The following is a 26,617-nucleotide window of genomic DNA, read 5'->3' as shown; positions in this document are numbered from 1 at the left end:
ATTGGGATAGCATCTCACTCCTCTCTACAACTTCAAGGCTCAGATCAATACCACCTATGGTATTGATGCCTTCTTGATCCCTCTAGCCACAAGTAATTTCTCCATCCTTTGAACTCCTGTAGTTCTTTGTTCATCTTGGATGGCAAATAAACCATATTTGGAAAGTTTTATAGTTGTTTATGTTGTATAATTATGTGTTTACATGTATTATCTCTCTTACTATATTGTAAGCTTCCTGAGGGGAGGGTATATGTCTTAGATATCTTTTTATATGCCACTAGCACTATGTTTTGCAAATAATAGGGTGGTTTTTGTTTAGTTATATCTGACCCTTCATGATCCATGGACTATACTGTCCATAGATCATGGATCCTTGGCAAAGATTCTGGAGTGGTTTGCCATTTCCTTCTCCAGTGGATTAAGGCAAACAGAGGTTAAGTGACTTGCCCAGGGTCACACTGCTAGTAAGTATCTGAGGACAATTTTGAACTTTGGTCTTCCTGACTCCATTCCCAATGCTCTATTCTTTGAGCCATCTAGCTGCCACAATAGGTACTCACTAAATTTTTTTCCAGGTTATTATATTAATGGTAAGATTGGTAGAGAGAATGGTATAACCTCAAATTCATGTTGATTTGGAATTTGGAAAAAAAAGTAGGCCACATTTGGTCAGTAAAGTTCCCCTGACAAATGTGAGAATAGTTATGCTCCATTCTATTCATCCAATCATTTATTCATTAATTCAGTCCATTCATTCATTTACATTTATTAAGCACCTTTGCAAGGTACTAAGAATATAACAACAACAACAAAATAGTCCTTTCTCTCATGGAGCTTATGTTATTTTTGGGGTAAGGAAATCACATTTACATAGATAAGTGAACACAACTATACACATATGTATGCATTTATACACATATATGTGTATAAATGTGAATATATCCACATAAATAGGTTTATTTACATGCATGTATATGTGCGTATACAAAGTTAATTAAAGCAATTTCATGGAGAGAGGATACTAGTAACTGTAGCTGTCAATATAAACTTCTCATAGGAAGGCTGAGAAAGCTTTGAAAAAAAACTAGGGGTTCAGGTTTGTTGTTTTTGTTTTTGATAATTCATGAACTGCTTCTTACCCTACTATTTTCTGACAAATTTTCTTGAAAGGAATTACTTGAATGATTCTTGACTTTTTTTGCCTAGTGGAAATGTCTGTATTTATGACAGGGAGGATGAAGCTGAGTTTTCAATAGCACAATTAAGTGGTGAACTTAACTCAGATAGCGGTAAGTAGTATGAGTATGAACAGAGTTGTTTACCAGTGAAACAATAATACCCAAAGGTTAAAAAGCCTGTAGAAGTGTTCATTCCCTCCAGAAATATTACATGAAATAACTCCTCTTTTCAGTGTTGATGGGCTTGGTTGATCTAGAATACTCATTAGTAAACTTGTCATCCTTTTTTTTTTTTTTTTTTGGGCTAGGCAATGGGGTTAAGTAACTTGCCCAGGGTCACACAGCTAGTAAGTGTTATGTGTCTTGAGGCCTAATTTGAACTCAGGTCCTCCTGAATCCAGGGCCTGTGCTCTATTCAGTTCGCCACCTAGCTTCCCTAAACTTGTCATTCTGACCACTCTAAAAGCTCCTTGATTTTGAATGTAAGCTCATGTATGGGTAAAGAACTCACTTATGTAGATGATACTTCTGAACCATCTAAATAGTTTCTTGTCTTTACAAAATTTTGGTGCCTAAATGCTTGGGGAATCATTTCCTGAAGGATTTCAAATTGATTCTGTTATAATGAATCAATTATTTTTTATTAACGATATAAAATTCAATCCATTTCTCACATGTATAATAAATGCGTTGGTCAGATGGAGAAACAAATTATCACCTAAAATGGCACTGGCTTCAACAGTTCTGATATAGAAATGAATCCAATTTGGCAAAAGCCTGCATGCTTTCATAATTTAGAGAACTAAGTCACTTCATAGCTCTCATCAAATAGGTAGACATGGAACAATGCTCAGGAAAGAACAAATGGAAGACATGAGGACTGTTCGGGTACCATGATTTGAAAATATAATTTAATAAAACAAACATTTATTAAGTGCTGAGTACTATGATAAATTTTGGGGAAGATGAGATGAGATCAGAGATTCAGAGCTAGAAGTGATCTTAGAGGTCATCTTATCCAGACCTCTCTTTTTGCAGAGAAAGAAACTAAGGCCTAGTGACATCAAGTAATTTGCCCAGAGTCATAAAGGTAGTAAGTTACAAAGCCAGGATTTGAACTCAGATCCTTTAATTCCAAATCTAATATTCTTTCCACCATACTGTCTTGCCTTCCTTAGTTACGGTGTGATCCCCACCATTACAGAACTTACCATCTAACAGGGGGATATAGCAGAAATACAGACAGCTATAATACACACTATTACATGCCATGAGGATTACAGAATCTAAAAACAAAATAGCAACCAAGGAGAAAGGTTGTTACCAGCAAAGAGCAATCAAGAAAAGTTTCATGGAGGAAGTGCCGTTTTAGTTGGAATTTATAAGATAAATAGGAATCCAACAGATGAACAAGAATAGGGAGGACAATCTGGGCCTAAGAAATAGCATGCAAAGCTATTTTAGCCAGGTCATGTTTGGGGATGGAGGCAATTCAATTTGCCTAGAATACAGGAAAGGGAGACAAGACTGGAAGGTTGCAGCGGTGCCATATTATGGAAGGCCTTGAATACTAATCAAAAGAGCTCAATTTTTATTTGGTAGGCAATGTAGAGATACTTTTGATTTTGGAGCAGAGAAATAGCATGACTGGTGGCATAGTGGATAGAGTGTTGGGCCCGGAATCAGGAAGCCCTAAGTTCAGATGTGGCCTCAGATCCTGTATGACCCTGGACAAGTCACTTAACCCTGTTTGCTGCCTCAGTTTCATCATCGGTAAAATGATTTGGAGAAGGACATGGCAAACCACTCCAGTATCTTTGCCAAGATTTTTGACGGTGATGACAAGGAAGAAGATATGGTAGTAGGTGGATAGAACGGAAAGGCTAACAGAAAGAGGTATTTGGGAGGTCTTTCTGTTTGTTTTAAAACTGGGGAAATCTGAGCATGTTTGTAGGTAAGGAGGGAGCCAATGGATGGAAGAAATTGAAAATGCACCAGAGGGAGGGGAAAATTGTTTGAACAAGATCATAGAGGAGATGAGAAGGAATGAAATCAAGGGTTCAAGTGGACTGATTAGCCTCATGCCCAAAAGGAAAGAACAAATATTAAGTGACAAAAACAGTTTTATGGAATTGGAAAAAAGGAGTGGAGAAAATTAACTTTTTTTTATTAATTTATTTTGATTTATCAACAATTACTTCCATAAGCTTTTGAGTTTTAAATTTCTCTCACCCTTCTTCCCCACCTCCCTCCCAAAGACAGTGCACAATCTGATATAGGCTATACATATACATTCTTACTAAATATATTTTCACATTAGTGATGTTGTAAGGAAGATTTAGAACCAATAGAAGGAACCATAAGAAAGAGGAAACAAAACAAAACAAGAAAAAAAAAGCCAATAGTATGCTTCTATCTGCATTCAACCTCCATAGTTCTTTCTTTGGATGTGGATAGCATTTTCCATCATGAGACCTTTGGAAATGTCTTAGATCCTTGCATTGCTGAGAAGGGCTAAGTCTATCAATATTAGTCATTACACAATGTGGCTGTTATTGTCTACAACTTTCTCTTGGTTCTGCTCACTTCACTCAGCATCAGACCATACAAGTCTTTCCAGGTTTTTCTGAAGTCTGCCTGCTCATCATCTCTTTTTTTTGGGGGGGGGGCAATTGGGGTCACACAGCTAGTGTCAAGTGTTTGATCTGAGGCCGGATTTGAACTTAGGTCTTCCTGACTTCAGGGCCAGTACTCTATCCACTGTGCCACCTAGTTGCCCCTCATCATTTCTTATAGGGCAATAGTATTCCATTACATTCATATACCACAGCTCATTCAGTCATTCACCAATTGATGGGCATTCCTTCAATTTCTAATTCTTTGCCACCACAAAAAGAGCTGCTATAAATATTTTTGTACATGTGGGTCCTTTTCCCATTGTTATGCTGTTTTTAGGATATAGGCCTAGATGTGCTATGGCTGGGTCAAAGGGTATGCACTTTTTTTTTTTTTTGCTTTTTTAGTGAGGCAATCAGGGTTAAGTGACTTGCCCAGGGTCACACAGCTAGTAAGTGTCAAGTGTCTGAGGCCACATTTGAACTCAGGTCCTCCTGACTCCTAGGCTGGAGCTCTATCCACTGTGCCACCTAGCTGCCCCAGGTATGCACTTTTTTATAGCCCTTTGGGTATAGTTCCAAATTGCTCTCCAAAATGGTTGGATTATTTCAAAACTCCACCAACAATGCATCAGTGTTCCAATTTTCCCATATCTTCTCCAGCATCTATCATATTCCTGTTTTGTTATGTTGGCCAATCTGATACGTGTGATGTGATACCTCAGAGTTGTTTTGATTTGCATTTCTCTAATCAATAGTGATTTAGAGCATTTTTTCACATGACTAGAGCTGGCTTTAATTTCTTCTTCAGAAAACTGCCTGGATAGAAGGATTGTCTAGCAGTTTTGAGGGCCTAGTTGAGGTTTAAATTCAAAACAGGGAAAGTCAGCTTGATTTTGACCCATCAATACTCGGCATCCTGGGAGCTAGTTAGAGAAATCAGATGGTGTAAGTTACAAGGGATGATCATTTGAAGGTTGGGAACATTAGAGAATCAAAGGAATTAGGGAGTCTATGACAGTAGCTTATGAAAGATTGGTGGATGTCTGGTAGAAAGGTCAAGGTGGAGTAGAGAAGCCAGTGAAACCAGAGTTAAGGAAATTGACTGGGATAACAAGGATGGATCAAGGGGCTAGCAGTCACAATCAGGGTAAAGAGTTGGTTTAGTGTATCAGATAAATAGAAGGCTAGAAGGCTGAGGTTTTTAGAGCTCATCCTTTTACAATGTATTGTTTGAATTGAAGGCATGAACCTCCTTTGAAGAAAGTTTCGGTTTTGGGTTTGGCCAAGTTAAACACATTTCTGTCACAAGATTAGTGTATGTTGTTCCATTTTGTGAGATTGTAGTACCATTGATTTTGTATAAGATTAGCAATTTGTGTTATTCTTGGACTATTGATGCTATTAACGAAATATTAGAGATTAATAATAGCTAGTAATTTTAGAATGCTGAAAGGTTTGCAAAGTACAAGTAACTCATCTGAGAGGTAAGTGCTATTATCCCCATTTTACAGATGAAGAAACTGAGCCAGACAGAAGTTAAGTGATTTGCCCAGGGTTTTCACAGCTAAGTATCTGGGACAGAATTTGAACTTAGATCTTCCTGATTCTAGGTCAGTGTGTTCTATCCACTGCACTTAAAGTGACTTGGATAATGCAACAATAAGTTATACTATTTTTCGGGTAGGCAGTGGGGTTAAGTGACTTGCTCAGGGTCACACAGCTAGTAAACATTATGTTTCAGAGGTTGAGTTTAAATTCAGGTCCTCCTGAATCCAGGGCTGGTGCTCTATCCACTGTGCCATCTAGCTGCCCCAATAAGTTATACTATTAAAATGCACATATGACCTACTTATCAAATTTTCACCAACTCAAAAATTAAATCTTGTTTTATGAACTCAAAAATTAGAATATCTTGTTTTATAAACTTATAGTTTATGACTATACTCAGCTCTTAAATTCTCCCACTTTGCATCCTTCTGGCCTTCCAGTTTAGTCTTCTCAGCATATAATTAGAAAATTTCTAATTTTGCTTTTGTTATTATTGCTTGTTAAAATTCATAACAGCTGGCATTCATGTAGTATTTTAAACTTTGCAAAGCACTTTACACAGATTATCTCATTTGAGCTTCATAACAACCCTGTTCAGTAGTTGCTGTTTTTCTTCCTAGCCTCATTTTATAGATAAGGAAATTTAGGTTCCCACAGATGACCACACAGTTTGTTAGATTCAAGACATTGGATTCAAATGGAGGGCTTCTGGTGGGCAGCTAGGTGGTGCAGTGGATAGAGCACTGGCTCTAGAGTCAGGATGGACCTGATATCAAATCAGGTCTCAGACTAGACACTTGACACTTACTGATTGTGTGACCCTGGGCAAAGTCACTTAACCCCAATTCCCTCGGCAGGGTGGGGGGGGGGGGGGGGGAAAGCTAATTTCAAACGTAGGTCTTCTGGACTCCCAAGTTCAATTGTCTCTCCATTGTGCTATGCTGCCCCCTGTTAAAAATGTTTTAAACCAGGATTGTTTTCTAGAATCAGTTTCTCTGTGTTTAAAAACTGCTCTTAATTTTGTTGTAGTTGCCTAAAAATATGGTACATCCTTAATTTAAGTAACCTGGGTCCTATCTTAATTTAAGATATTAGGCAAGTCTGTTTATCTCATTTGTAAAGTGAAAGGGTTGAATGGTCTTTGAAGACACAATCCTTTAGGACCCCAATATGGTGTCTTCAATTCGTATATGGTGAGGACACTGAGTTTAAAAAACAAACCCACCATATTTTCTTTTTAGATCTTTTATTATTATAGACTTCAGTGAAATTTGAAGTTCCCACCTTTAATGTTTGCATTTTATAGTACATCACTGAAAGGAGTGTAGTCTAATTTTTATTTTCTTCTGGATGGCTGACCAGATTGACTGAACTGATAGTACTTGGTTAATACCCTGTATCTCTGTGCTAGCTTAGCACTTTCACTGCTTAGCAGTGTTATATGGCACCAAGGTTCAAATTATTGCTCTTCTCTCCTCCCTTTCCCCATGGATTTGGATGGATTCAGAGAGGTTCTGGGTAATCTTTTCAAAGCATTGTGAGAGGATTTAGCTATGTGGTTCCCATTAAAGTCAATTGGAATTACATGGCTAAACCAGAGCCTATCTCTTAAAATACTTTCTCCTAGTCTACATTTGACACATGAGAGGGCTGTGTTAGTTACATCTGACTAGCTTCAAAAAAGGGATAAAAGTCCAATAGGGCAAGTTGGAATGTGGCAAATACAGTAACCCAGTCCCATCTGACACAGGTGGCAGGCAGGGTTTCAAAAGGCAGCTGCAAGTAATAGACTCCAAAATAATTGCTGATCACTTGTTAAATGAAAATGAATTGATTTTAACCCTTAAAATTAATACCTGATCAAAAGCTCAGTGTTAGCAAGATTAATAATAATCATAATAATAAATAATATTGTATAGTTTTTTTTATAATTACAAAACTTGTAATTGAAATCATTTCAATTGATCCTCAAACAACCCAGTAAGGCAGAGTAAGGTGTTATCTCCAGTTTCAGATAATAATAATATTAATAATATTCATATAATTCTTTATATTTGGCAAAACATCTTGCATATGTTATCTTATTTGAGTCTTAAAAGCCATTGTATAGGGACAGCTAGGTGGCACATTGGATAGAGCACTGGCCCTGGAGTCAGAAAGACCTAAGTTCAGATCTGGCCTCAGACGTATAACACTAGCTGTGTGACTCTGGGCAAGTCACTTATCTCCAATTGCCTTGCCAAAAAAAAAAAAAAACCAAACCATTGCATGAAGTTGAGGCTGTGCTATTTCTGTTCTCATTTTACAGATGAGGTAACAGTCTCAAAATTGACTTGTCTAAGATTGCATGGCTAGTGAGTGAGAGATCTCAGTCAAAATTCGGACTTTTGACTCTAATTCCACTGTTCTTTCTATTACTAAAAATGTGGAGGGAGAGAAGGAAAGAGAGAGAGAGACACACACAGAGACAGAGACAGAGAGACAGAGCCAGACAGACAGTGAGAGTTACAATTTAAAAAAAAATATTCTTAATTTTGTTCTAGTTGCATAACAGTATGTTATATCCTCCACTTAAGCAACGTGTCCTATTTAAGAAAATAAATAATGAATATATGTGAAATAAATGTGGTCTTCCTCTTACTGCTTCCCACTCCATCAAAATATACTCCACCCTAACAATTACTGCTTAGAAAAATGTTTTTCAAATTCAGAAAGCAACAGTTAGATTTTTTTTAAGGGTCATTTAGATGGCAGGAGGTTTAAGGAGAAAGGAGAGGAATAGACAAGCATTTACTAAGCACCTATTCTATTTTGTAGTGTCTCCTAGAGCTCAAATTAGAGCAAAAGACATGATGTTTTAAAGTTTTAAAGTTTAAAAAAAAAGAACTTCAAAGGACTAAATGGCTGTGTTAATAGGAGTGATTATTTGGTTTATAGGTACATTTATTTTTATTTCAGCCTCTTCTTATTAACCTGCTTACCAGTTAGAGTGTTCTCAAAAATGATAATTTCTGCAGAGGTTACCCTCAAGTTAAAATAATATTGCTGTTGTAGAGGTAGGCTGAGGGCAGCTAGGTGGCCTGGAGTCAGGAAGATGAGTCTTCCTGAGTTCAAATCCTGCCTCAGACACTTATTAGCTGTATGACCCTGGGTAAGTCACTTAATCCCATTTGCCTCAGTTTCTCATCTGTCAAATGAAGGAAATGTCAAACCACTCCAGTATTTTTGCCAAGAAAACCCCAAATGGAATCATGAAGAATCAGACACAATGGAATAACAACAACAAAAGATACGTTGAATTCACCTCTAACTGGGCTACCTGCTCCAGATTTATAATGCAACCCTCTATATTAGTAATCCTGTTGATGTTAATGCTAGCTAGCCTTGAGTTTCAATAATATGTGAAGCCATTTTATTTTCCTTGCAGTTTACTTTGGAGATCTGACATATTCTGAACACCAAAATAAATAAGTAAAATAGGATTTTAAGACTGGAAGAGTGACATCTAGCTATCAGCAAAAATGCATGTTTTGAAGACAGAATTCAGGTTTTCTTTCCTCCTTCTCCCCATCAGTCCTCCCATAATTCTGGCAAAAAGTTTTAACTCCACATTTGAAAAATGAAGATATTGTCCCATACAGATTATGACTTCCCCAGGCTTTGAAAGTTAGAGGCAGAGTTGAGAGGTGAACCTAGGTTTCCTAACCCCTAGAGTGGTTGAATGTTCATTCCTCGGTACTAGGCTGCCCCTCACTTTGTACTCCATCCAAAAGCTGGTGAAGCTTATGTCATGGCCCCTATGTATTTAGAAGGCTTGAGTTTTATCAACTGCATTCACATGAGGGAAGAAAGTTGCTTTCAGTTACGCCCCTTGGACACTGATTGAGCAATGTTGCTGACACATTCTTCCCTTTTTATTAACCTCTGATCTTTTTGTTTTTAAATTTTTTAGACTTTACATTCCCCCCAGAAAGAAATGTTTGTACATACCATATTGTGAGAGTTGGGTATTGCTTTTCTGAACATAATGTAAAGTATGTGTCAAGTTGTATCTCCATTAAAAAGAAGTAACTCATACTGAGCATTTTCTTTTTCCTCAGACTTTTTGGCCTCTTTCTTTTGGTAAAAAATAAATAGACTTAAATCAGGGTGCTAGAAGCAGAAGGCCATAGGTATATGAAACAGTAGGAGGAAGAGAGTTTCTTCCTCTTTTGGGGGTGGGGTGGGAATGGAGAGCCAACCATAGGCAAAATTTTGAAATTAGAAAATTTTATCTTTGGCACCCTCCCTCCTTCCTTTTATAAATTTTCTCACCTTCAGATACCCTCCGGTTTGCCCTTACTTGCCAAAGTATCCTGTACTATGGAATTATATACTTGACCCTCAAGTATGATGCCCATACTTGAATATTGTAAGCAGCGTGATGTACAGTTAAATCCACTTATCAGCATTTTCCAATTCCAAATCAATTAAGTTCATCTTTTAAAATAATAATAAAAACAACTTAACAGTGGTTAAGTTTGGTTATTTTGCTTTTAGAAGAGAGAAGTTTTTTAAACTTCAAAAGTAGCTTTATGGTTTCTGGAGAGGTGGTAGAGTCCAGTGCTTGAAAACAAGTAATCTGAATATTAACCTTTTATTACTACCCACATGGGAAAGAAGTATAACTGTGTAGCATCCTATATAATTATGGAATAGGTCTTTATAATCATAGATTTAAAGTTGTAAAGTCTCTTAGAGATCATCTAATCCAATCCCCTAATTTTATAAGTGAGGAAAATCATGGAAACATCTATGAATCCATATTTATCTAATTAATGGACATATTTTTTCAATCTTATGTTCTTAGTCTTTAGAACATAATGAAACTATAACTTTAGTTTTGAATAAAAATCAATTTCACACAATGAAACTAAATTTTTTTTTGCTTAATTGTTACAAATGTAAATATCTGAAAGTCAGGTTATATGCATAGCTTAGAATTTGGTGTTCTCATGATGAGAATTTAAATTCAACCTGCATATGATGCATTATCAATATATTAATTTGTGTATATGGCAAGAGTCTGTACTATTGTATAACTATTTTGTTGATTGAACTTTTTTTTTACTCATACATTGAAATAGAGCTATTATTCTCACTCAAGGTGACATCTTTTAACAAACAGTTGCATAACCACACTACATGTCAATATAGAGTATAATATAACACACAAAGTTGTATCCAATTGGAACTAAGTGACTATAGTATAATCAGTCCATTTTGGAATCTGGAAAGTGGTTAAGATCACTAACAGGCAAGAAAAGAGAGCCAAGAACAGAAGCTTGGGGATAGTCTGGATTAAAGCATAAAGGAGGAAGAGGTGGAGGAAGACTGTGAGAAAGACAGGAAGAAAATAATGACGATGTTGTATCAAGGAAATTAAGTGAGGAGACAGATGAAAGAAAGAAGAGATGGCTGGGAGAGGTTCATTTGGAAATGACTAATTAAAACAAAAAGCATGCATATAACCTCTTTAAACAAAAGGAGTGGTCTCACCACAACCCTGTGAGGTAAATTAGGCAAGGTAGCTATTGAACTATTTTTATGGATGAGGAAATGGAGGTTAAGTGAACTGTCCAAGGTCACAAACATTATTAATAACAAAGGTGAAATTGAAACCCTCTTTTCTTGATTCCTAGTTCAGTGTTCTTTGTTTTATGTCCCTTCACGGATGATTATGTCATATACTTTGAAATAGATCTGTTAGTGACGCCAGTGTGGAGTTTCTGTAACTTGTATAAGCACAGTTTAATGTAACCCATTAAAACTTATTTTTAGCTTCTTTAAATGTGAAATTTTTGCAAAATTTTTTATCACTTATTTATTAGTGAAATATTTATTTCACTATTATTAATATATATTAGTGAAATTTTTAGCTTCTTTAAAGTGTCTCTGAAGACAAATTTGAAGAATTAGCTCATTTATTTTACTTAACTGAAGTTAGAGACAACAATCCTAGTGGAATCTATAGTATTTTCTATTTACTTCAAGGATTCATTGATTTCTTCAGTGTCCTAATGACAGAGATCATAATCCCTCTCTGTGTTAGTAGATGCTTTCTATGAGTTGCTATGGCTGAAAAATCCATCAACCTGTGCAATACCCAGGAATGAGCCTCTCAGAATTTATCAAAAGCAAATCAATATTCTGGACAAAGACTATTCCTATTCCCTATTCAAAGACTTCCCAGCTTGGTAGGATATGACAGAACTTGAATTCTGCAGAAAGAGCCCTCAAGAACCCAAGGTCATTTTCTTGCCATAGTAAGGCAGTACAGTAGGGCTACACTGTAGTTTCCTAACTCCCAATGGACCAATATCCTTACATGTATCTTAGGTATAAAAGATAGGCACATACGGAGTACACATATGTGTCAACGTTTTTTACTTTGTCTATATTGACAAAGTATCTATTTTTGGTCAATGTTGGAAACAAATGTTTTAAAATTTATGACATTAGCATTACATAATTGTACCTAATGCATTGTTTAGCTTCTCTGACAAGCCAAAAATGTCTAAAGATGAGAAGGTAAACTGTACTCTTTGTCTAAAAAAACCTATATCCATATAATCTATGAGAAGAAAATTCACTATTACTTAACAGGGAAAATTATGGGTTATTTCTGTCACACCTATAGCCTAAGTCATTAGAATTAAGTCAAAAGTTAAAAAAAATTATCTATACAAAGATTTTGGGAAGATATTGTATTATACATCTACAGTTTTCCCTTCCACATCTTAACTTTCCCCATCTTGGTGTCAATATATCATGGGTTGGCATAAGAAATTAAATGGGAATTTTTGAGGAGTTTTGCGGAGGTTGCAGAAGACACATGAAAGCCAGCAGAAGACAAAGTTTAGAAACTCAGAAATGCATAAAATATATTTATTGTATAACATAAACAAATTTTATATTTTAATACTATAATAATTCAGACTTACTTTCTGGTATGATGAGAGGGCCAAAAAATTTTACGTGAATTTTACAGATCATGGGGTGCTCATGATATGGAAGGGATAACAGTATTCATCTGTCCACATTTTTATATCATCTGTGTCTATATCTGTACCTATATCAATCTATATCATCTCTCTCTTTCTTATGGGTTTGGAGATGTTTGGAAGTGGAAGATAAGTTTAGAGACCATGGATTCTAAGGAAAACAAGTGATTATTTTTGACTATAGGTATGTTTTCTCTTCTCACAGAGATTTCTGACATAGCCATCCAGTATGCTTTTTAGCCACTTAAAAAAGTTTCTTTTTGGGGTCAGCTAGGTGGCAAAGTGGATAGAGCACCAGCCCTAAAGTCAGGAGGACCTGAGTTCAAATCTTGACCTCAGACCAAACACTTGACACTTACTAGCTGTGTGACCCTGGGCAAGTCACTTAATCCCAACTGCCTAAAAATTAAAAAAAAAAAGTTTGTTTTTAACCACCAATGCTAATAGGGCCAAACTTTATACAATAGGACCAGAATATTACTATTCTGTTACATTTCACAAAGTTCTTCTTCCTGGCTTAGTGTCTGCATACTTGTATTTATGCTTTTGCATGATATAGTTTGTGTGTACTTATAAGACAGCACAGGGGCTCCAAAAACATCTTGACTACAGCTTTCAGTCAGGCTAATCAATAGGGTCCATCTACAAGGCAGAGAGATCCACAAGGCCTGAACAGATATAAAAATTGGCTGTTTCTTCTTGAGTGACTTTGATATAGAATGTCTTTTCCAAGTTGATTGCTCATGTGGAAAACCTCTAATATGGGCTTCTGTAAAGTAACAGTTATTTTGGAGAGCTGCAACCTGCTTGAAGGCTTGTTTTATGTGATTTTCATGTTGTGAAAGCTCACCCCATGTAAAGCTTGTTGTGGCTTGAAAGCCTGGAACAAACTGTATTCTGGAAATTACCAAGCACTTCAAAACTTTTCTTAGATTGTTATCTGAAAAAAAAAAATTAAGACCGGAATAAAATCCCAAACACCCCAACAAAAATCCAATAAACAGCATTTCCAGTCTTCCTGCAAAGAACTTACTTCTGCTCAGGTGTTTCTGACATGTGAAACGCCTGAATTGGCTTGGACTTACTAGTCTCCTTATGTAGATGTTTGTTCTTTCAAAGAAGTTTGATTTCAACTACTTTGAAATCTTTTTGGCTGACTTTTGGAAATGTAAAAATTGTATTTGAGTTTTGAGTAAGTGGTTTTATAATTAATTCATGTTGTTAGTTTTTTTTTTTTAACATTTTTAAATTTCACAATCAAGACAATCCTGGTTGCTTTTTAGCAATTGATCAACAAAGGTTTATCAAGTACCTACTACACGCAAGCTTCTGTGCTAGACACTGGGGATACATACAAAAGACAAAAATGAAACAGGCCTTGTCCTCAAGAGGTTTACATTCTGTCAAAGGAGACTCTGTGTGTGTGTGTGTGTGTGTTTGTGTGTGTACGTACAATAGATAATTTCACAGGAGAGTCATGAGAACTTGATAGATCAATATAGTTTCTATAGGCTAACTACCCTTTAAAGTTATCTGTGTGGTAATAGATGCCTTTCAGATATGTATCATGCTTTTTGTTGTTTATTACTGTCAGAAGAACAAAAAAGTATTCTTTCTTTTTGGATCTTTCTTCATAGAGGCAATTTATTCTGATTTTTAGCATCACTCTTTTAAATGATCTCTAAATGCTTTGTTGGTGAGTGGGGTAGTTTCTAGAAAGGAAAGAATTGTCATGACATAGGTACTCAGTAAATGGATGTCAGAGGACAAAAAAGTCATTCCTAATTTGTTATTCTTTTTTTTTTCCCTCCCTCTTTTCCTGTCCTTGTACCTCTTGATTCTTGGAATATGGAACATGGAACTCCTCCATTCAATGCAATACCATCAACATTTGGTGCTGGGATGTGACTTCTGGGGGTGAGTACGAAAATGGATTTTAAGCTCTTAATTTTACTTTCCCTTTGTGGATAAAAGGAAATTGGCCCACTGCACTTGTGTTAGATGGGCAAGTGTCTTCAGCATCTTTGTGTCTGTACAGAAGCCATATGTTTCTTTTGTTAAAGCTCATCCTCCTGTGCCAGAGAGAGAAGGAATCTTGAATTGCAGTATTAGTAGAGACAAAGGAAATTGAAACAAAGATGAATCATTTTGAATGATAAAAGTTCTTATTTATATTGTTTTTTTTTCCTATCTTTTATCATAGTTCTTTATAAGAAAACAATTTTCCACTATCCCATGGAGCCTCAAAAGGAATGATTGTGCTCTAATTCTCCAAGGCTTGTTCAATTGTTCCTATAAATCACATAGATCAAATCTGCCCATTCATCATCTGTGACAGTCACAAATTTATTAATTTCTTCATGGTGCTGATGTGGTTGTAATATGAACCCCTGGACATGTTATATGTTGCATGTTGACTTATTTATATTAAATACTGAACTATGGATCTTGAAGGTGAAAGCTTTCCAGTTACTAGTGGAAAATGCTTTCTGCTAGCTGCTAGGTGAGGCACTTCATTGTCCTTCACCATGAAGGCCTACTCAGTTGATGTTTAGACCATTTCTTTTTGAAGAGGTGCAGAGTCTACTTTTGCTGGTGAACTCCTTGCTGTGCAAAATTCAGGCTAGTCATCAGGTTTCTAGTGTTTTAGATCCCGTATTCTTGTCTTCTTTGTTTTTGGGAGTGGTGAGGAAGATACATAAAATATATCCTGAGTTGAAAAGACAAGGTTGGAGAGGGAGATTTGGTTTCTTCTGAACTTCCTTTAAATGAAATTCCCTCTGCAAGACAGAATATATTGAAGTTTCTTAGGAATTACAATTTCATTTTGATTCTACCTCTAAATATATTTCATGCTCTTCTATCCCTTTCTTAGCAGGTTGAAGTGGCACAATTTCATATACTGATAGCACACACATTGGCTGTTGCAATCTGTTTCTAAAGATTCTAAAATTATATTGAATGCTATTATGAAATTAGGTAGTGGTGTTTGTAAGATTTTCTACTCTAGTACAAGTAATTTGGAAATCCTTATTTTCAGATGATTTTATTCCCTATAAATTGTTTAGGTGCACATTTTAATCTATTGTGTTGTCCTTGAGTTGAATTGACATAACCACCATTCTACCCAATTGTTTTTGCTGCTGGATTATTTTTACAGTTATTCAGTTTGACGAATAAAAGTCCTCCTATTTTAGAAGTTTATTTTTCTCTGGATTCACATGTAGTCCTGTTCATTATCTCTTCTTCCCTCTTTTCATTTCTCCCTACTTTCCCTCCCTCTTCCCCCTCCCCCTCCCCTACTTCCCACAGGTTCACCATGTACATTCTGCAATGATTCTAAAACTTCAGGTTACTTTTCTGCTAACTAAACCAGAAGAGTCATGGTAGAAGATCAATGAATGCTGCCTAACCCCTGTGTCTGATACCCACAAAGTCTTATCCTCAGCCGTTTTGTGTTCTATTTCTGGTTTGTTCCTTTGAAGATGGCTTTGTTTTAGTTTCCATTGTCTCAGTGAATTACCCAGAATTTCTTAATACCTGTTAATAATTCAAGTTCGTGGGTCCTCCATGTTTTAATTTAATCTCTATATTGTTGTTATTACTGGTGTTCTACACTGAAGTTATTCTCTTTCAGAAGGCAAAAGTCAGAAACATAAGGTGCATGGAGTTATATGTTACTGATTGTACTTAGGGACCCTGAATCATATCACTCTGGTTGCCAGAGATATTGATGTTTTTGCTAAACTTGTTCTGTCAATATAGTTTAATTGAGATAAGGTGGATTCTAACCATCTAGGTTAGGAAATATAGGAGGAAAATGAAACTAAAACATTCTTCTTTTCATTCTGATTAGCCATTCTCCCATTTGCAGACTTCTATTCCTATCCATTCTTGTCACTGCAAGAATAATTTTCCTTAAACCTTTAGCTCTCCATTGCCCACTGAATAAAGTCTCAATTTCTTCGCCTAACATTCAAGGCCTTCTACAACCCAGGGCCTCCCTTTTTCTCTAGGTTCATCTCATGATATATACTTATGCTACAATTCACTATCCTCACCTCTGTGATTTGCTTCTAGACTTGTAGTAACCCCATTCTACCTCTGCCTTTTGAAATCCTGCCCATATCTCAAGGCTCTGCTCAAATATCACTTTCTCTGTTGATTTGAAATCTCTCTTATTTTCTACTCCCATTTACTCTTTCCTAACCTCAATGTAAGAAATTATCCTTCTTTCCTTGACCATAACACTTCATAACTTTAATTATGTTCTATCCTGCACTGTAGTAATTGCATATTTGTGAATGAGTCCCATCTTACCTTGTTAGATTACAAGCTCCATGGGGTCAGAGGCCATATTTTTATGTTTCTATCTCGCTCTACACAATGTTTTGCCTGCAAGAAGTACTTTATCAATGGTTGTTGAATAAATTATCATGGCTGCTTCACTTACTGCTCCTTTTCTACTTCCTAAATCATATTAAACTCTGCCTTAGATGTAGTCGGACAAAAGGCCCTTTGGTCAATTTGTTGCTGTTCTTCTAAAGCCCAAAAAAGGAAAGGATAAGATAACTTCAAGTGATGGTAAATGTAGGAGTGACTGGGACTGAGCTATGGTAGAATCAGTCATTGGAGAGAAGTGAACAAAATAATGATAAAGTTAAGAAATGTGGGATAAGAAGAGGAAATGAAAGTAGCAAGGGGTCTCTAAACCCAGATTTATTCCTTAATATGAATAATTTAATTAGATAAAATTTCACCCTGAGCAAGTAAATCCCATTCAGCTCTGTAAGTCTCAATAGGTCATGTATTTTTCAACCTCCAAAGAACAGTTCTTGCACTATTTGAAAGCTGTTCCAGATAGAATTCCCAAATCTGTCTATCATTCACCTTCTTTCTAGCTGCTGTTTCCTTTTCATTTTCTGCGCTGACTAGCCTCTCTATTCAGTTCTGCCAATATTTTCTATTCAAATCTGCACTATCACTAACCTTTCAGCCTCTGAAGGCAGTCCTGTTCTGTTATGAGCTAGTGTGAATCCTAAAGAAGTCATTATCCCTATTTCTCCCCTTCTAGTTTTGACTTCTATAGATACTGGAAGTCCAAAAAAAACAAGACATTGACATTTGGGGCCCCTGAATTGAATTTTGCAAAAATGTTCTTTCAGTTCACAGCCCCAAGAATCATAATCTTTATGCACACAAAGCATTGTCTCCTCACCTTGGGGTCTATCAAATAATTCAGGAGGTGCTTGGATAGGAACTATACTTTCCCTCAAGGGTTAATAAGATCTGTGATGTCATCAATGTGGATATTTCTTGCACTGCTGATGATATTTTTTGAATTGTCACTACCCAAAGAATTCAGCTAGATGATGCTCTTCTCTCAGGCTAGTTTTGTGGTGACATTCTATCAGCAGAGTGTACAAAAGCATTTTCAGCTTGAAGTAGGACCAGTTACAGATTATACATTGTTTAGGGAAGGTAGCTTGATTTGGTGGGTTTAAGTCCTGGTTCTGCTTTCTTGAGTGGCAGTGAGATATAATGAACAGAAAACTGACCTTGGAGCCAGGAAGACACCTGGGTTCAAGTACTAACACACAGGAACTGTGTGTGACCAAGACCCAATAAGTTAGTGTCTCAAAGCCTCAGGCAGCTTTCTAAAACTACAAATTACAGATGAGTTGCAGATCTGCTTTGATGGAAGGAGTTTCCACATTGGGATTTCCCTAAATGGATGAAGGGCAGCTAAGTGGTGCAATGGATAGAGCATTGGGCTCAGAAACTAGAATTATCACCACACTAGCCAGGGGTAGGATTGTACTGGAGAAGCTAGACCTAATGCCCCAAATTACTTCCTGTGTTAGTCTTTAAAGGAGACGAGGGCTAAAATAAAGTGACCCTGCCTTTTAACATTTTCTATACATACCCGCCCCTCCTCCCCAAGCACTTTCCTTCCTTCTGTATTCTTTGAATTGCCTCTGCAGTTCTTTTGTTTTCACTCATATCTTCAACTACTGAAGCAAAGAGTTTTGAAGAATAAGGCTTTTTGATTCTCACAAAGATTTAGCAATAAAAAACATTAAGCATATAAAAATCACCATGACTAAGGTTTGAAATTATGCTTATGAGGCAGTGTAAGTGATAAGGAAGTGGTTAAACATTACTTCGTTTAGAAAGAAATTGCTCTCATGGCCAATACCAAGAGTCAGCAAAATGAAAAACAATTGATTCATCAAATATTGGGCTTCCTGGCGGACAGAGCATAGATTGTTAGCTAAAGAAAATTATCTTTAAAATTACTTGAATGCCATATTTTTTTTTCTCTCAAGGGTATGACAACCCTTTTTATGGCAGTTCTGAAGTATGCAATTTAAAATATTTGGAAAATATATTAGCCGTTTTCCTCTTGTGGAGATTCAGAAGCTATTGTACTGTGGAAGGGTAAGAAGGAGAGTATACTTTAATTTCTTTATATATAGTGACATTTCTAACTGGATTTATTTTTACATTCAAATTGTTCAAATTGTTTTTTTTTCTTCCCCAGAATCTATTGCTTATATTACTATAGTATGTCATTGGGTATGGAAATAAGAGTATAACGTTTGGTTTTTTGTTTTTTGTTTTGCTTTTTTAAAATTTATAAAATGAATTAGCAGGCTTTGTGAAAACTCAGTGAAAGATTAAAATGGTTTTGTAGCATTTTGAGTGCTACCTTGAGATCATGGGAAGTGAAGAGCAAAGTTTTGGGTGATTTATTTTTTTGTTTGTTTATAGGAAAGGTTGTAAAAGAACCACCCTCCCCCCCAATAATGGCCAAAAAAGTGGCTAACAATGTATAAAATAGTTCTTTTAATTGATAAATTACTTGAAAACTTGAACCAGAGGTGGTGCTTTTTACTACTTAGATTTCAATGAATTGTATCATTAACTAAGAATCTCCATTTCTTGAGTGGTAGTGAGATATAATGAACAGAAGGCTGACCTTGGAGCCAGGAAGACACCTGAGTTCAAGTACTAACAAAGGAACTATGTGTGACCAAGACCCAATAAGTTAGTGTCTCAAGGCCTCAGGCAGCTTTCTAAAACTACAAATCACAGATGAGTTGCAGGTCTGCTTTGATGGAAGGAGTTTCCACACTGGGATTTGCCTAAATGGATGAAGGGTGGCTAAGTGGTGCAATGGATATAGTCCTGAGTTCAAATGTGGCCTCAGACACTTACTAATAGCTGTATGACCCTGGGCAAGTCACTTAATCCTGTTTGCCTCAGGTTCCTCATCTGTAAAACGAGCTGGAGAAGAAAGTGGCAAATCACTCTAGTATATTTGCCAAGAAAATTCCAAATAGGGGTCACGAAGAGCAGGATGCAACTGACAAGCAACTGAACAACAAATGGATAAAATCATATGTTGAGACCATCTTAACCTCCTGTAGCCTGTATTTCTTCACTTGAACTAGCTTTGTTTCTAGAATTCAGCTGTGTTTGGCAAGATGGTGTTAGGATGGTGGGGAGAGGAGAAAACTCGGATTATATCTGAAAAGTAGGAGGCAGACAAAGAAATGCTGTTTTTCCTAATTGATTTAAGCACAGCTAGATCACTGACTATATATGGATTTAAGTTCTTAGGTTAGAGGAAATTATCTTTGTGCTTATCTGAACCTTGATTAAATCAGTTTCTTGGACTTTCTGGAAGAGGAGTTAAGTGAGGTCAGTGATTTGTACTTGTTCAAAGGTTACTGACTAATCTGCCACACAGTTGGGCTGTCAGCAGAATCTTCCTCTTTCCTTGTCTAAAATTTTGTATAAAATTTGAAAACACACACACCACTGCAACTTCATTGTCCACTGATCTGACACTTTACTGTAGGATATGTCAGCAAAAGCATTTAAGAATTGGGCAAGAGTTATTTCTGCTATTTGCCTACACTTTGCATTTGGAGCAGGTTGGATTTGAAAACAAGCTGAAATACCACTGAGAGAACAGACTTCATAATGCTATGCAAGGTAAAGTGTTGGTTTTATCTGGCTGCAATGAGTGATAGCCAAGTTGGGTGGTATTATCTCACAGGACTTATCTCTTTCTTTAGCTGGAGTCCCCCAACTTGCTGTGGTAGCCTATTTTTAACTGCTAGTTACGTTATCTATAACCAATTACATGGTTTGTTTAGTTCAATGAGTCCTTTTTTAATTAAGCACCAGCAACTATCTGTATTATCTGATTATAACTTGCTTTTGTTCTAGACTAGGTAAAAACAAGGACCATGGAGTTAAATCTGGAGGCGGCCTCAAAGGTCATCTACTCCACCCTCCTTGTTTTACAAATGAGGAAATTGAAACCCAGAGAAGTCAGATGCCTTGCCAACGTCACACACAAGTAATAAGTAGCCTCTTATCCATTGTTCTTTCACCTACACTGGCCATTTCAAGAACAGAGCCTTGGAAGATGTTCATATAGTATCCTAAGATTTACAGCTAGAAAGCGCTTTAGAGATTGTCTAGTTCAGAAATCTCATTTTGTGGACGTTGTAATTGAGGCCCGCAGAGTTTGAAAGACTTGCTCAAAATTATACAGGTGTAGAAGATTCTGCACTTATTACTAGTAGAAATTTGTTGTTATTGTTCAGTTGTTTCAGTTATGCCCAACACCTCGTGATCCCCTTTGGGGTTTTCTTGGCTGAGTTACTGTCATTGCCTTCTCCAGTGCATTTTAAAGATGAGGAAACTGAGGCAAATAGGGTTAGGTGACCTACCCAGGGTCAGACAACTAGTATCTGAGGCTGGATTGGAACTCAGGTCCTCCTGACTCCAAGGCCAGAACTCTATCCTCTGTGCCACCTAACTGCCCCCACATCTTAGTATTCGTTACTCCATGTTTAATTCACAGGGCGTATAGTTGTTATCACATTTTTATAGGCTCCCAAATAACTGATTTGGCCACAAAATAAATGAAATGTTTGTAAGGGAATTTGTATTAGCTTTTTTTTTTTTTTTTTTTTTTACCTTTGGACCGATGATTTCATTTTCAGGGAACTCCAGGTGAGGAAATCATAGGACTGTAGTTCTGGAGCTAGAAGAGACCTCAAAGGTCCTTCTAAAACCTCATTTTAGACAGAAGGAAACTGGGGCTCAAGGAGGTTAATTAACTTGTCCAGGTTCACACAGATGCTAAGTATCAGAAGTGAGATTTGAACCCAGTCCACTGACTTAAGTGCCAGCTCCTTTTTCACTGTGCCAAGATGCCTTTAAAATTATGAGCAGGGGTTCTCCTCTAATGCAAATTAACTGATCCGTAACTTAAAATCTTCAACAGTGAGCTAGGGATGATGTTCGGTTATATGACTTTGACCATGGGCACACGGCCAATATGTGTCAGATGGACTTGAACCTAGGATATCCTAATTCAGCCTGAATCTCTATCTACTCCACCTACTACACCAGGCTAGCTCTCAAGATTACTTAGAAAATTCTTTTCTATTCGGTTGCACTAGGTTTAGGACAAGTGTTTTTTTTTTCCTTTTTTGTAGTGAATGAGAATAGAGGACTGCAATTCGTATGGATGGAGAGGGTACTCTCATGGATAAAACTACAGAGTTAATTTTTAGAGATACCTTTTTTAATTTTTAAAATACTTTGGAAGACATGTCTGTGTATCTTAAGAGCAGAGGCTGTATTAAATTTTTATCTGCCTTTTTTTTTCCCCACTCTAGATTTTGGGAAAGGGGCTCCACCTAGTGTTTAAATTTTAGGCCTTAAAAATATTGAATGTCTTTCAATAGAGTGAAATGCTAAAGAAGTAGGCACATAAGAGCCTAAGATCATTTTGCAACCTCATCCTACTGTTTGCTTACTGAAGACGTCAAGGTCATCAGCTGCATCCTGGCCCATCGCCAGTTGCCTTGACGTTTGTCTTGTCATTGGACTTCGATGAATCTGGAAGAGAGTGAAGCTGACCACTTTGTGCAACTCTGCCTCTCTTAAATCCAATTCACACTTAAATCCAGTTCACCCACAAGTAAAGACATCACCAGTGATGTCATTGGTACTCTTGAAAAATGAAGGACAAATAATAACAACTGTATGCTTAAGAGAGATTTTTGTTTGTTATTTATTTTTTCTGTTTCAAATCATTTACACTATCTAGTATTCTGTTCAGAAACAGTCTTCTGTCTCGCCTACACTTCCTTCAACTTTTATTTTGACAATTTATAAAAAATTGTACCAAAACAAAATTGATGAAAGATATTAATACAAAACTAATACATCCAGAATTTAAGATCGCAGGTGATTAATTTGTTTTTAGCACAGTGACTTGTGAAACTGTCTACTAAGGAATTGAAGAGTGTCTTTCAGCATTAATAGAGGGAGTATTCACACCTATGATAAAACAGATTTTTGGAAATATTGAACCCATGCAGTTTTAGACTGTGATTATTTTCTCATAGTATTAGTACTATATTGCTCTGATGAAAACCTGATTTCTGATTTGTGTAGTATGATAGGAGTTTTCCATGTGAACTGTTTTAAATTTCCTAAGAGCCGATGCATTTAAAAGATAGTTACTCTAAATAATGCAGAATTTAATAATGACAACAATGAAAATGTGTCTTCAAGTTATAAATTGTCTTGGGTTTTTATTAAATATAATAATTTCCATAGCAGCCATTAGCAGTCATTTTAATAACTTCTTTATTGTATATGAAGTTAGTCACGAAATTCATGTAAGCTAAATGTGTCTGGCAACCACTAAGTGGAGTTGTATTACAGTTAATAATTTTCTTTAACTATCTCATGGAAAAAACATAAGATATAGCTTTCTCTAGTTTATGAAATGTAAAAATGTAGAAAATAGCAGAGTTATCTAGAGTTGCAAGGGACCTCAAAAGCCCTCTAACCCAACCCCCTTATTTTACAGTTCAGGAAACTGAGGCCCAGGCTAATTGTGTCCAAGACAATGGACACAGAATCATAGGTCTGGGAGGTATTCCATAGGTAGTAAGCATCAAAGGTGAGATTTGAACCCAGGGCTCTTGACTCCATTGTCCTTTCCATTGTACAGCTACTTTGGAATATGTCTTGCAAAAGCCTGATTGTTCCCTGCTAATGCCTTCATCAAGAATGACCTTGAGGCATGGATGTGGGCATTTCTGTATCAATACCTTTATCAATATGGATATAGATGCCTGTACTTGTGATTTCATTGGTGTAGGGAAGTATATATATGTGTGTGTGTGTGCGTGTGTGTATATGTATATACACACACGCACACACACACACATATATATTGTTTTCATTAAAATCATATAGGGATGGGAAAGTAGGCATATGGGTCAGGAGTTGCTGATATTTTCTTGATTGACTTTTATAGAGTATTGGAAAAAGAGAGGCAGTGTGGATAGAGAGCCAGCCTTGGAGTCAAAAATATCTGGAGTTGGGTCTTGCCTTTGGCAGATTGACTATGTGACCCTGGACAAGTCACTTAACCTCTCAATAACCTGTAACTTTTTAGGACTGTAAGTTGCAAACTATTGATCTCCATTGGTGAAGGGAGTGCCTTTCCCTATTGGAAGCTTTCCATATTGATGAAATCAGAGATACGGTCGAAAAAGAACAATGGAAAGGACACTGGACTGGGAAGCAGAAGACCTAAGTTCATGTACCTCTTCCTTTCAACTAGCTGAGTGATCTTTGGGTAGTAACTCATCCTCTCTGTTTCCTCTACTAAATTTTCACTTTTGATACCTCACTCATGTAGTAGAAATACAGGTCCATTAGATAAGTGACTGGGACCAAACGTGTAGTTTCATTGGTGTAGGAAGTACTCTGTGAGCAACTCCCTCCATCAATGGAGTCAAGCACCTTCTCCTCACCTTATAGTCTTAGATTATTACCTAGAGAATTGAGAAGCTGAATTACTTGCCTGGGGTCATGCAGCCAGACTATTTTAGAGATAGGGTTTGAAGAGATGGGGCTAGGGGCAGCTCGGTAGTGCAGTGGATAGAGCACCGGCCCTGAAGTCAGGAGGACCTGAGTTCAAATGTGGCCTCAAACACATAACACTCACTAGCTGTGTGACCCTAGGCAAGTCACTTAACCCCATTGCCTAGCCCCCCCCCCAAAAAAAGAGATGGAGCTAGTCTTCCTGGCCCCCAGAACCATGATGTCATACTGCCTCTAATGATTTATTGAATACCAAAATCATTTTACATACATATATAAAATATGTATAATAATATGCATAATTTTATACATTTTACAAAGGGAGGGCCAAAAAAATTTGTGGATTTTCCAGATCATAAGTATACTGAGCCCCTAATTCCTGAGATGTGGAAGGGTTAACTTCTTTACATGTTGTCTCATTCAGAGTGTGACCTCCTGGAAGGAGAGGATGATGGTTTTGCCCTTTTTTGGGGGGCGGGGTTTGTAATCCCCATCACTTAGCATAGTGCCTGGTACGTAGTAAGCACTCATTAATTGACTGAATACATCAGCCGGGACAGGTTTAGCTACTGGTTTCTCGAAGATCTCAGTGAGATCTTCTGCAACCCCCTAAAACTGTCCATAACTACAGTTTATCATCCCTGGAGTTTATTTCTTTGTGGGTATAAAGATATCCTCTAGAGAATTGACTATGCCTATCTATCTTGCATGGGGTAACAAAGCAGCTAGACATATTGAGTTCCTAAGATGTCTGAAGTATTTTGGCATATGCTAAATACCATTTAGCTTTAATTTGATCTTAATCAAATGTTTATCGAGTTTCTTCTTCTGTGTGTGATATATGGCTCTACTTCATTGTTTCCCTAGTGAGGAAGTAAGGGTACAGAGATGAATGAGACAGGGTCCCTGTCCTAGAGGAGCTTACAAAATAATTACAGAATCAAGAAGTAATTGATATGTATCACCTGAAGGCTACTGACAATAAATGCTATTGGGCTTCATGTACATGGAACAGGTTTCATATGTATGACCAGTTAGAGTAGTCAAGAAAAAGCTGCCGTAGACCCAGAAGGAGTAGTAATATCTCAGTAGGTTAACATGGGGCCAGGGACAAGCAAAGGCATTAAAGTGGGAAAATACAAAATGTATTCAGGGGGTGATGAATGGATTGGTTGGGTTGGCCCAGAGGGTTCTTATGGAGGAAGTAGTGAAAAAATAAGCCTGGGAAAGGAAAACCTAAATTATGGAGGGTTTTGAATGCCAGGCTAACAAATTTCAGCTCTGTTCTGTTGGCTATAGGGAGTCATTGAAGATTTTTGAGCTTTCCCTGGGGGACACTAAAAGAATCACTGGAAGTGGATAAAGATATAAAGTCCTTTCCTTTTCCATGCACATTCCGTAGCTGTGCAGAACAGAGCAGATTCTCTGACTTGAAGGATTCTCTGGAGAATGGGACTAATTTCTTGTAAGTGAAGAAAGTTGGTCTCCATGAATTAGGCTGTCTCTTTTCAGAGAAGGTACAACTATGCATTTAAGAAGTTTCACAGAATTCTTGGCTGTATTTTTAGTTTTACTTGATGGAGGCCAAAAAGATAGGTCATATTGAGAACTAGTAATAAATAAATTTCTTTGTTTCAATATGCCTATATGTGAATTTGAGAATAATTATAAGTTCATATCATATTTAAAAGGTCATCATAAGGCATTTGCATTTTAGCTTTTAAATAAGATTTTAATTAATTTTTGAGAAAAAGATAATTTTGAAATTATTTCACAGAGCTTCTCCTATTATAATTACAACAATTATTTCTTAATGACCTCAGAGTGGAATCATATTATTGAATATCAATATCTTTCCTTTTAAAAAAGTTCAGAGATAGAAAGAGGAAAAGGTTGTTTTAAATGTTTTTTTTTCCCCTTGATTCAATCTGCAGTCTGTATTTTCTGTGGGGTTGTATCTAGCCTTTTGGTGCTGAGCAGAGCTGTTTAAATTCATTTATTCATTTGGGAGGTGGGGAGAAAGAAGGAAGAGAGAAATCAATTTAAAAGGTTAGTTATTTAAGGCTATTTTCTAAAGAGGTAGAAGGCCATGATGAAAATAATGAAATTACCTAGTCTGAAGACCCAAGATATACAGCCTAATATCAGAATAACATAATTAAAAGTTAAATTACCAATGTTGAAATCACACCTTAATTAAATCTTTTTGTGAAAAACAAGAACTATATCTCCTTGTCTTTTAGTGGTATAACAATTTACCAGCCAATGAAAGAGAGCATTGTCCTGTCAGGCA

At 36.7% G+C, this 26,617-nt stretch overlaps 1 protein-coding gene across 8 annotated transcripts in view; it reads left to right on the top strand.

Annotated features, from left to right (window-relative positions):
* Positions 1-26,617, top strand: part of LOC114031785 (band 4.1-like protein 3) — a 291,289-nt gene that overhangs the window by 5,445 nt on the left and 259,227 nt on the right. For 3 of the 8 annotated variants that reach the window (XM_027846903.1, XM_027846904.1, XM_027846907.1), the window contains exon 1: positions 20,237-20,391. The exons of 1 other annotated variant lie outside the window; for it this stretch is intronic. In XM_027846903.1, coding sequence (XP_027702704.1) covers positions 20,385-20,391 — 7 coding nt within the window. In that variant the 5' untranslated portion in view covers positions 20,237-20,384. Of the gene's footprint in view, positions 1-18,804; positions 18,829-20,236; positions 20,392-26,617 lie in introns of those variants that run through there. 4 more of the 8 variants (XM_027846906.1, XM_027846897.1, XM_027846900.1 and 1 more) reach the window with 3 other exon arrangements.

The sequence above is a fragment of the Vombatus ursinus genome, unplaced genomic scaffold (genome assembly GCF_900497805.2).
Source record: "Vombatus ursinus unplaced genomic scaffold, bare-nosed wombat genome assembly UNPS02015255.1, whole genome shotgun sequence".
Classification (NCBI taxonomy): domain Eukaryota; kingdom Metazoa; phylum Chordata; class Mammalia; order Diprotodontia; family Vombatidae; genus Vombatus; species Vombatus ursinus.
This window is presented reverse-complemented; position numbering and strand designations above follow the sequence as displayed.